Below are 12660 nucleotides of genomic sequence, written 5' to 3'. Positions count from 1 at the left end.
AAACAAATGAAGCTTTGAACACTCAAAAGACAGAGATGCTATGGAACAGCAAAAATGAAACCACTTATCCTCACCCATGAATGACCCTTGGTGATACAACTCGAACCTTCAACTCCCAAATCCAGAGTCTAAGCTTTATATTAGATTTCTAATTCACCACCAAGGCCCAGATCCATTGACCAAAGTGGCTTCCCCTGTTGGAAGATACAGCCCTCGCAATTGCGATTTGGGTCTGTGTAATTTCACACTTTGACTACGTCAGCTTACTCTAGTCCAGAATCCCCAATACCTTATACCATTAGCCCGGATACTCACAAATGCATAATGAAGTGATTGAACAGCTCCAGTTGTGAAGCCTCTGCCACATCAAATTCAAAGTCCTGGTCCTAGCCTACAAAACCCTCAGAGGTTTGGCTCCAAAATACCTCAATAGATCTTTAATTTCCTACACATTTGCCTGCTTACAATGCTCAGCTTAGACTATGCTAACAGATTGAGGAATAAGTACTGAGCATTGTTAAATATATATATCGAGTTAAACATGAAGAATAATGAAATGGAAATCATAGGTTACAATTCCACATCAAACTACCCTAATTACCTTGTACCCGATGTTGATGTATCAACTCAGAACACGCATTTGCTGTTGAGATGAACTAGATTATGTATAATTATGACCTAGAAAATTTATTTACTGTTATACTGACCTAGAATATGAACATTGAAACAGAATGGAATTGTTGTCCCAATAACTGAAAGCTGATCTTCTAAACCACTGCGATCTTAATTTGGAACGACGGTATATAAAACACCTAAACAAACAAATAAATAAATATCTCTGGCTTGCCCAGTGGTATCGTCCCCAAGAACAGTGCACCTCAATAACGTTAGGAAGAGAACCTTTCCAGGATCCAACCCAACTTTGTGAAATACCTTACCACCTTACATTAGACTCACTCCAGATCTCTCTTTCTTCAAAAAACTAGTGAAAACCGGGGTCTTCGAAATGGCATTCATCTCAAACTAGTAGCATGAGTCCTATGAACACACTATATTACTCCCTACATCCCTTCATTCACTTTTTAATATGGGGATCACTCTCCATCTTTGTTAAAATATACCCACACTGTATGAAACGTTCTAATTACACACTATATCTGAACTCTGCCATACTTTGAATTTTCCTGTTGGAAAAGCATGTCATAAATAAACGATGACTTAACAGTTACTATTGTAGTTTTCTGCATATTGTGCATGTCCATATTTATTGTATGTCTATTTCATTGACTATCATAAAATTTACCTACAGAATCTAGCATATTACTTTACTGTAAAATCTTTCCAGTAACTACATCTGATTACCGTGGGGCTAACTTCAAGAAAATGTTCAGGTGCTTACATTTTAGGCACATAAACAAGCAGATTTTCAACCTAACGTAGGTACCTAACATTTCAGTTGGAAATTTATCTAAATTTAAAATCCTAGAGTTTATGGGGTGGGAATTATGTAAACCTTGTTGCTTATTTATATTTGATAATACTGCATTTATGATAAATTATAACCTGCCTTGGGCATTATTAGGAAAAATGGGCTAGAAATCCAATTTTAAAAATTAAAATAAATAAATAGTTGCCCAGTGTTGAAAATCAGTGCTAAGTGCCTGAGTAGCTCAAACCTCTGAACAAATTCCTATATGTTCCATTGCTCCCGCCCTTGGCCTTCACAAACAGGCAGCGGGACATGTGAACAGGAGATCTCCATTAAAGGGCAGCTACGGATGCTGACCCAGCAGGGCCATTCTGCTCAGGCTGACCATGACCTATGCTTGAAACCCCCAATCCACTGGATTATGGCACCTGTCCTCTCCTTACTGGTATGCAGCAACGGGTGGCGGTCTTCACTAAATCTCAGACACTCGCCTGATGCAGTGCGGTCAGTCCATCCTCATTGCACAGGTCGGGGTCAACTTTATTCTTCAGCAAGCAGCGCACTGCAGAATGAAACAGATACGAATGGACAGACGTTAGCACCTCCTGATCTAACAACTGAAGTCCTCAGCCTTTGAAACGGAAAGAAAATTCAAGAAGAGGTTATGTCTGGAAAACCATTTGGCGCCATTGTGATCCAACATCTTCATTAATTATAAAGTGGTAATATGGGTCAGAATTCTACATTTTAAAGATTGAAGAACAATCACAGTTCTGTTTTCTCTGCATTCCTGATGTAATAGTATTACATAACATTTTTTTTTTTACCTGCCTTCCCACCATGGTGCTCAACCCGTGATATAACAGTCAACAAATTCAACAAATAATAAAAGATCAATAACTGTATAAACATATTGAGGTCCATATTCAGAAGCATTTTGATAGATAAGTCAGAAGTTATCCGGCTAAATGAACATTTAGGTACTTAGGGGTCTATATTTTAGCCTGCTATCTTATTATCCAGCTAAAATTTAGCCGGATAACTTAGGGACATTCCGGGGGCATTTTTGGGAGGAATTACATTAGCCAGCTACCTTATTCAGCTAACTCAGATATTCAGAGCTAGCTGACTAATTTATCCAGCTAAGACTGGTTGGACCAAAGAACTGTGACTGCAATCCGACAATGACTTAATATGGACTTCCAAATGAATAAACATATCAACAATGTAAATAAATACATAGCACACAATAGAACCTACCTTATTCAGCTAACTCATATTCAGAGCTAGCTGACTAATTTATCCAGCTAAGACTGGTTGGACCAAAGAACTGTGACTGCAATCCGACAATGACTTAATATGGACTTCCAAATGAATAAACATATCAACAATGTAAATAAATACATAGCACACAATAGAACCATAACATCCTAAAATACAATAAATAATAATAAAATAATTTCCTAAAATGCTAGCAGCTATCACTGCTCCAATCATGCAAACATTAATGTGAACAGGTCACTCAGCTTGTACCACATCACAAAGATGTCAGAATTCTGGAGGACACGGATGCTTAGTGGTTGGACAGGGCATTATAGTTAGCACGAGAAATCTTTCTGAGCTACTCTGCCATGCAATTACCAAATATTTTAGTGTGTCAAAAAATTCTGTTTGTAAAAATAGACACATTACACATTATTATATTCCCCAGCTGCATGACCCAACTACCATCCAGTTTTGGTGACAAACACTTGCCTTGAGGATTCAGCTTTATCCGCAAAAAAAGGAACGGGGTTTGAATGCGAATGTTCTTGTCATAATCCTGTACAGGCATTCACTTTTTTTAAAATCATCAAAATGTAACCAGTGTGAAACAGGTAGTGTTTTAAGAGAACCTGTCAAGTTCCACGCAGTTTTTATGGAAGGCTTTACTGAAGACCAAATGATCTTTTTAGAGTCAGCCAAGTGTTGGTTTTTCTTTTTCTTTTTCTTTTTTTGAGAGAAGACTAAGAATATACTCTTCCTTTCTGTGGATAATGCTGGATCCCTGAAGCAGGAGGTTGTAGAGAAAACTTGACCGTAGTCAGGTCATGCAGCTGGGTGAGATACTCAGGTGAAATCCATCTATGTTTCTTTCATTTTATTTTATTTTATTTTATTTTTTAACCAAGCAGTTTTCTCTTTTAGTTCAGTCATCGAAGGAACTGTCCTCGGCCAAGGGCCACACATCAGGTCTCTTTCTGGAGCTATAGATTCATGGGCCCCAAATCCAGCCACTAGGTGTCACCATTGCCCGATGACCATGACTAAGGACTGCCAACAGTAAAAATAAAAAAAAAGTCTGGTCCAGCCCGTATTTCATCTATCCGTCTCCTCCACAGCCCACCCACTCAGACTGCCCCTCTCATGTGGAAAGCTTGGGCTAGTACTGAGCACAACCGTGGAGGCAAGAGGGCTGTCAGGGACAGATTGTGAGATGAGTGGAACAGGGCCCAAGCCAGCACATGCTCTGCTCCCAAGCCCCCACCCTCTTGTACAGAAGCTATGAGGAGGTAGGGCCACAGCGAGGCCAAGGAGTGGAGCACCTAACTAGCTCAGTCCCCAGCCCACGCATCTCACAGCCGTGACCCTGCCACACCACAGTCAGGTCTAGGATCGACCTCTGCCATAAGGAGTGTGTAGTGGGGAAGGAAGACTTTGCAGGGAGAGAGGAGGAAGCTTTGTTGCTATGGAGACTAGCAGTTAACTAAATACAGCAATTACATTTACCAGTTTAAGGGTCCTGGCACACTCCTTCTCAGCTGAAGTCATCCAGGGAAGCCTTCCTAGGCAACCCCTGCTGCTGGAGCTGAGTCACCCCCAGGGGGAAGGGGGTGCTATGTTTGTGTGAAGCACAAAAAGGAAATGCCTAATGTCAAGGTTCGGAAACTCTACTGCTTCTAGATATTACAAAAGTCATAAAATACCCATATATATTTTTTCAATTTAAAAAATTAAATAAAACATTTTTGACAAGTGGTTTTCAGGTCCTAATATTTAAATTAAAACTGTTTTTCTGTTATTTTATGCTCACATTTTGTTGGTGATTACTCAGGAAGGCCTCTTGAGCTTCTGTTTTGTGCATTACTAAACCAAGGCACAATTTGGGGGAATCACTGCTCAGGCGGTATGAAGGACTGGCATATGCAGAGGGCTCTCCAGCTCCGGAGAGAAATGGAATAATTTCCTGCCCCAAGTCAAACTCAAAACTCTCTCGTTCATTAGCTTCTAAGAAAACCAGAGTAATTTAAAAAAGCTAAGCCTTGCGGTTGCTGGGTTAGTCCACTTGAATATGTAGAAATAAGGGTCAACAAACAAGCTGCAGGTGAGGCCTTTGCATTAGACTTACCTCATTCACCTGTGACAGGTTTACATCAGGTCAGGTTTACATCAGGTCAGTGAGGAAATAGCGCAGTTACACTGCATTTAAATAGTACAGAGTCAGCTAGGCCTTCGGTCATCTGCATGCACCATTACAGCTCAATAAAAAGGGAAAGGGGGTGGAGGGGGAAGAGGAGATTGACAGGAAAACTTTACAATTCAAAGGACCCATATCTGATAGTGGATGAGAAAGCCACTGTCCTTATTAAGTCTTTTTTTGTATTTGTTTCAAAGTATTTGATCATTTCAATTTCAAATGCCTTGTGTACTACTAAAGTTTCCTTCAAAAATAAAGAAAAAGAACATCAAGATCTTTCATGCTTGGTGGCAATCCTGGAGCATTGCTCCTGAGACTCCACCACTCCTATACAGATTTCCTACAGTTCCCTAACTATGCTCCTTGGTGACCACAAAGTGTGCCTGCTGTCCCATCTTATTGCCTCAAATGGTTAAAGAAAATCAAAAGGAAGCAGAGGGGGCCTCAATAAAATTATAGTGTAGTGCATCGCTAACCAGGCATTCCTAACATTGGCATCTGCAAAGGCAAAAATGAAACGAATGGCAACCCTGTTACCAGCCCCATCTAGTTTGCTGGCAACCGGATGCAAGTACCTGTGCTGGAAAACTGAGGCACATGACAATCAAAGCAAGAAAACATTGAAAGGACCAATTCAGTAACAGGAATTTCTGAAGTACCACAGATGAATCATGCCATCATGTCCTGTGGTTTCATCCTAATCCGCTGAGCATATCGAACACAAGGAGCACTGCGGCTGAATTCACTCTGCTTTAGGTTTAGGGAGTGATGGATTTAGGGTTTTGGCACTCTTAGGCACTGTTGGTTCTGACACATCCTATCACCCCCCCCCCCCCCCCCACCACCACCACGACCATCACCCCAGGTTGGACAACAGAAAGCAGAAGGTCTAAGGCACAGTCCGTTTCCTGTGGCAGCTCAGGGGTAGATTTTGTTGTGGCAAAAATGAAAAACTCCAGAAGCAAATTGGCAAACATTTCCATCTTTTCTATTACATTATAAACATAAAGTAGTTTTTACATTTTTTTAGTATCATTTTATATTATTTGTATTGGCTGAAGAAAAATGATCTCAATTCAAGTATCAGTACAGGGAGAAGACAGGAATGGGGAGGGGATCAGGAATGGGGGGAGGAGAAAGGGGGGAGTATGAAAAGGAAAGTGGACTAGGGGTAAGCAAGATGGGAGATGGGGAAGATCAGGAATCTGGGATGGGTAAGAGGAGACAGAGAGAGAAGAAGGATCTTGGATTGAGGAAGGGAAGGAGGGAGTAGGAAGGGTTGGGAGTGGGTTTCAGGATCTGGAGAGGAGAGGTAGGAAGGAAGGAAGGGAGGTTCCAGGATCTGGAAGATAGAATCCAAGATCAAGGGAGGGAGGATTTGAATTGCAGTGCGTGGAGAGGCGGGAGGAGCCCCTAACATGCTCCAGTCCTATTCCTCCTTGCATCCCGCTCTCTAACATTCCATCCAATCTGACACAAACACACACACACAAAATCCCTTCTCCCTCATAACAGACTTATGCCCCCTAGCCAATCCCCCTCACATTCCTCAGCCTCTTTACCCACCCTCCAAGGAGCTATATTCAGCCACTCCTAGTCTTCCCTTTGCTATGTCTGCTGCCACAAGATGGCGCCAGCCATCCATTGCTCCTACCATGTGACAGGGGCTGACCAATGGCACCGGTAGCCCCTGTGACATAGTAGGTCAAAGGCTATCGGCACCATTTTGATGCGAGGCAGGCCAGACAGCCCAACGGCACGGAGGGAGAAATCGCTCGCGGGACCACCAGGGATGTTAGTAAGTCTTGGGGTGGGATCGGGATGGTGGGGGGGGGGGGGTTGTATTTAATGTATTATAGTAAATTTTAATGCTTGGGGTGGGTTTTTTTGAGCTTCGTTTTCCTGCGTCGTTTTTGGGCCCGTTTCATTTTTTGTTTGTTTTTCCAAAAAACTAACTGAGGAAAAACGAACTTTACCCCGAAGCGTCCAACTCAAAAAATGACCCGGTAGAAAAAAACGAAGCTCATCTCTATTATTTAGGAGTTAAAACCAGAATTAACATATCGCAGAAAAGTGCATGCTGAAACAGGAGTAAAATCCTGTACTAATGTTAGCATGCTTTATTACATCAGCCCCAAAGTGTTTGGCGGTGGAAGTTGGTTTTGTTGTTACTGAGGTGACACCAGAATTTGAATATAATTTTTTTACATTTTGGAGTTGTAATGTGAACTGAACTAGTTCTGCTCTGCACTCATTGTATATCTTACATTATCATTATTGCTATTTTATTGTAGTTATGATGTCCTCTGCCTTTCTGGAAAGAGGATTCATAAAAGAATAGATTAATATTTGTTTTATTACATGATTGAACCTGAAAAGTCAAGGGAGAAAGACATGAAATGGAGTGCGATTAGTAAAGTTGCTGCATTGTTAGTTTAATGTGTACTCGGAGGCATTTAGGAATTGTCAGCATTATAGGCAGAAGAGCCTGAAGCTCTGTAGGTGAGTGGTTGGGACTCTCTAGCGGAGAGGTCCCTGCACCTAGATAGGAAAACCCATGTTAGGGGAAGAAGGGGAAACATTCCAGCGAAAAGTAAAACAAAACACTGCCATTTATTTTTATTATTTTTACTTGTTTTTTTATTTTATTTATGTTTTGTTTGTTTTACTGATTTATTGTGAATGTACTCCGCACTGAACATTGTGGAAGATTGGATTATAATGTTTAATAATAAAACAACAGAAAGCATGGTAAAAATTCTTAAAACATAAAAATGACAAAAGATAAAATGTGCCACACTCCAACAGGACCTTTATAAGCTTCTCTTCCACAAGAGCTGTGCTAGTCTCTCCTTCACTTGTTTCACACACATAAATATACACAAATAGTCTGGATACCCTTGAGTCAAGAAACAAATAATAATCAGAAGTTATATTCAATCAGTGTTGCCACTTTACTCCGCTCAACCTTGGTGTAGCCCCCTCCTCTGGTTAGGGTACATCTCTAAGCTGGAGGCACATCTGCTTAGTCCTGACTCAGCATGCTGTATGAACAGATTATTATATGGACTAGTTGAAGATATACTATTTACTTTTCAATCCGTGCTGACGACTGTAACCCACTTATGATCTCCCTTTACAATTAGCGGCCCATATAATCAACCTCTATCTCTATACACTTTATATGCATGAATGAATCATATTGTGCTCAACACCTATCAGCCCACGAGCTCCAGCTAGGATGATGCACGTTGCCAAGTTCACTGACAGTGCTATAAGAAGCAGGATGTCAGAGAGATAACATCTTTAATAGGTATTAAAATACTCAAACAGCTGAACTTTTTGTGACTGCGTCTGTGAAGTTTTCATGTACTAGAACTTTTATTGAGCACACGATTATGTACAAGCTGGCTACTGTACTGCCCGCCACAGCAAGGACAGCACACATCTTATCCAAGACATCATAGCTGGTAACAGAAATAAAGCACAGTACAGAACAGAATATCTCTGAGAGGCAGTTGAAGCCAAGGTCCAGTGGGAGGGTTTTTTTTAATTTAGCACATTCAAAATTGTGGGGGGGTTTTTTGTTTTTTGTTTTTTTATTTTTTTTTAGCAAGTTAGAATGCAATCATGGGAAATCCACAGCACAAGACCCCAAAATGATCGATAGGCAGAACTGAGAGGAAAATTTCACAGAACACAAATCAGTGAAAGGGTATTCCTAAAACACAGACTCAATAGTTCTCTCGTCGAAGGGAAAGGGAACGAGGGGACCTGTGGAGGAAAGCAACTGATTTGTAGAAACATTTTCATTCTGAGAAATATCATCAATGCGTCAAAATACACAGAAGGCTGATGTATTTTGGCTTGTTTCAAGGAAATTCACTGAATGCCATGGGCAAAACAGAGGACATTTCTTATCTTCAGAAACTGTTAGTCTTAAATATGTGCATTAAAAAGGAATATTGGTGTACACTTATCATATCCCCAAGCACAGCAAACTGATGAATATATTTACGTAGTCAATATACTTAGCGGTCAATTTTCAAAGGGTATAGGCTCCTGAATAGGCCCTTTTGAAAATTTGCTAGGGCTGAGTGCCCAAATTTAGGATCCTTGTTTCGTTAGGCTCCTAAATTTAGAAGCCTACAAAGTGGGTGGTCACAGGGACAGAGTTAGGGTAGGGAAATAAAAGTTAGGGACTTAGCTTTGATTTTCAGAACTAGGCACCTAATTTAGGAGCCTGAATCTGGGAAAATGTAAAGCAGGCCTAAATATAACACCCTAAGTTTTAGGATCTTGAAATTTATGTGAATTTTCAGCTGAAACCTTAAGCTCCTAATTTAGGGATTTAAATTTAGAAACATATTCAGTTGCTGTGCAGCTGAGCTAGACAGCCGGTTTTGTCCTAATCAGCTAACTAATGATGTATATTCAGTGGTACAGTCGCACTGCTAAATTTACCCAGCTATCTTACAGTTAGCCAGTTATGTATCACTGATTAACTTTAGGTTAGCCCTCCCTGGAATATCCCTGAATTACCTGGCTAGGATTTAGCCAGATACAGGCTGAAAATAGCCAGATAGGCCATTTAGATGGATAACTGTTATGTTAAAAAACAACAAAGGGACTACCTTATACCGTGGAAGATTTTATTAAAATGCCCAACTGTTGTTCCATGCGGAGTAAAGTTTTGTCCAGATCTCCCCCTCTCCAATTCAATTTGGGTTTGTACAGCACACAGAATTTGTAATCTTCAAATTTATGGTTTGCTTGATTGGAATGTTCAACCATTGGTTTCCCTTCTATTTTTCTATTTATCGCACTCCTGTGCTCAATCAATCGTTTATTTAAGGGTCGAATGGTCTTGCCAATATAAAATTTCATGCATGGGCAGTAAGCTGCATATAGGGGCGGATTTTAAAAGGAGCGCGAATAGGCCTACTTTTGTTTGCGCTCAGGCGCAAACAAAAGTACGCTGGATTTTAGTAGATACGCGCGGAGCCGCGCGTATCTACTAAAAAACCTGGATCGGCACGCGCAAGGCTATGGATTTTGTATAGCCGGCGCGCGCCGAGCCGCACAGCCTACCCCCGTTCCCTCCGAGGCCGCTCCGAAATCGGAGCGGCCTCGGAGGGAATCCTCTAACACCCTCCCCTCACCTTCCCCTCCCTTCCTCTACCTAACCCACCCGCCCGGCCCTGTCTATACCCCCCCCTTACCTTTGTTGGGGGATTTACGCCTCCCTCTGGGAGGCGTAAATCCCCCAACCCGCCGTAAATCCCCCAACCCCCCGTACCCGCCCCCAAAACGCTGCCGACACGCCCCGAAAACGCCGCGATGACCGGGACCGCCCCCGACACGCCCCCCGACACGCCCCCTCCGAAAACCCCGGGACTTACGCGAGTCCCGGGGCTCTGCGCGCACCGGTAGGCCTATGTAAAATAGGCTTACCGGCGCGCAGGGCCCTGCTCGCGTAAATCCGCCCGGTTTTGGGCGGATTTACGCGAGCAGGGCTCTGAAAATCCGCCCCATAAGGTATAAGGTAGTCCCTTTGTTGTTTTTTGCGTTGGCTACGTGGGACCGCCTTCCGATTTGTTTTATTGGACCTTAACTGTTATGTTATCCATCTAAATAACATTTGAATATGGACCTCTTAGCTTTTTTAATAAATATCGGCCTCTTAGAGTTGTCTCATTGTTCAATTATGAAAACAATCTTCAAACTGCATCAGCCAATCCCCATTCCAGAAGAAAGATGATGATAACACAGTTTATCTGAATACCTGACCCTAACATAGAAGAATGAATTGTGATGTAATGTTCTGATTTCATGATGCATCACCTGCAAACGATGGAAAGCAAATTATCCTTTCATATGTATTTGGAACTGTAAGTTGGCTTCACTGTGCTTTTTTTTTTTTTTTTTTTTTTTTTTAATCATTTTCAAGATAGAAATTTTGAAACTCTAATACAGCTGTGAAAGGAGTGGAGTAGACTAGTGGTTAGAGCAGTGGGCTATGAACCAAGTGACCAGGGTTTGAGTCCCACTGTCGCTCCTTGTGACCTTGGACAAGTCACTTTACTCTTCATTGCCTCAGGTACAAACTTAGATTATAAGCCCTCTGGGGATAGGGAAATACCTACTGTACCTGAATGTAATCCACTTTGAAGTGCTGTAAAAAGTGGAATATAAATATAAAAAAATTATATAAGTCTCTGACACTTTAGCCAAGACTGATCAGAATTTACATTTTACTCAAACAGGCCAATACAATAACATGTGTGTAAAAAAACATACATCCAAAGTGGATGCATAAGGGCCTTGTATACAGAACTATTTGGAAAATATGATTGTAGTGTCCCCTTCACTTAAAAGCACAGCATCCCTCTGCAGTTCTGTATAAAAGCCCCTGATGCAGCCAGTTTGGTGAAACTCAGCAGAGTTGGGCATTTTTAACCCGTTGTTGAATAAAGTATCCCTTTCTAAGGTTTCTGGTCTATCCTTTGCTTCCTTGCCTTTTGTTCTTTTACTGACATGTGACAGTGAATGGACCAATCAGCAGTAAGTGAAGCAGTGAATAAATTAATATTAAGTGTCCTATCTGTGCAGGTTACCAAAACGGATGCTCAATTTATGAGCGTCCGTTTTATTCCACAGCAGCTAATTTACTGGCACAATACAATGCCCTGTGGGTGTACATCGTGCTCCTTGAAATTTTTTTTTTTAATGTCAAGACTTTTTTTTTTTTTTAAATCACAAACAAAGGAGAGAGGAATGGCTGCTTTCTGTGATTCTTCCTAATACTAAGGATACTAAGCAGAAGGAACCACAGAAAAGCAGTTTTTTTTGTTTTTAAATGCCTCCGGCTCATCGGAATTTTTTGCATCACAGGGTAATATCTAATAGTCCCATCTATATGGAATTTACTTGTGATGAGCACTATTAGATATGCGCAAGTTTGGACGCACTGATCCCCTTATTACAATGGGGGTTATGGACACATATCCAAAATGCGTCTCCAAGCACTCGTTAACCTGTGCGCTAGGCTCAGCGCACGATATTGCATCGGCCTGAAGGTTCACGATATTGCATCGGGAACCTTCAGAAGGCATAATTTACAACCCTTTGTGTCAATTTAAAAATTAGATTTGTATACATATTATCTCTACATAAATCAGTTTTATTCATACGCAGATTAGGTTATCTACCATCCACCAGGTCCCCGGCCAGTGGAGGCAGGGGACCTGGTGGATGGCGAGGACACAGTTGATGAGGCAGCAAAGTTGTATAACAACAGACTGCATAGAAAACCCAATTTGTGCACAAATTGGGTTTTCTATGCATGAATCATCCTCCTTTTCCGAGTTAAAATGTGTGCAGATTCTGCAAAAGGCTGAGTGCATGTTTTAACTCTGTTTTGGGCATACATTTTCCAGTCACCAAGGAGTGAACGCTCAGGGTGCTGTGGGATCCATGGTATGCAGAGTTGCCAGCTCTCACCCAGGTCAAACCAAAGAGGCTGATTCAATTCAGTTTTTGCCCCACTGCATACATGAAAGATGAAGTCCTACCTTTTTAAGGAAATCAAAGCTATATCTCCATGCATGCAATGGGAAAAATGAGGACATGACATAGAATCTTTGAGTTGATCTCAGCGATAGGGCAGTCCCAACATGGGGCATGAAAGCATACAGCAGCCATAGCTTGACCCTGCTTCTTGTCAATTCTGAAGTGGATAAAAACCCACAAAAAAATAAGAAATCTAAAGCGA

At 41.5% G+C, this 12660-nt stretch overlaps 1 protein-coding gene across 2 annotated transcripts in view; it reads right to left on the bottom strand.

Moving 5' to 3' along the window:
* PPP1R16B (protein phosphatase 1 regulatory subunit 16B) overlaps positions 1-12660 on the bottom strand; it is a 186394-nt gene that overhangs the window by 37843 nt on the left and 135891 nt on the right. For both annotated transcript variants that reach the window (XM_029612241.1, XM_029612239.1), the window contains one exon: positions 1921-1991. In XM_029612241.1, coding sequence (XP_029468101.1) covers positions 1921-1991 — 71 coding nt within the window. The remainder of the gene's footprint in view (positions 1-1920; positions 1992-12660) is intronic.

Source organism: Rhinatrema bivittatum, chromosome 8 (genome assembly GCF_901001135.1).
Source record: "Rhinatrema bivittatum chromosome 8, aRhiBiv1.1, whole genome shotgun sequence".
In the NCBI taxonomy this organism is placed as follows: domain Eukaryota; kingdom Metazoa; phylum Chordata; class Amphibia; order Gymnophiona; family Rhinatrematidae; genus Rhinatrema; species Rhinatrema bivittatum.
Note: the sequence above shows the minus strand (reverse complement) of the source record. Positions and strands in the feature narration are given on the sequence as shown.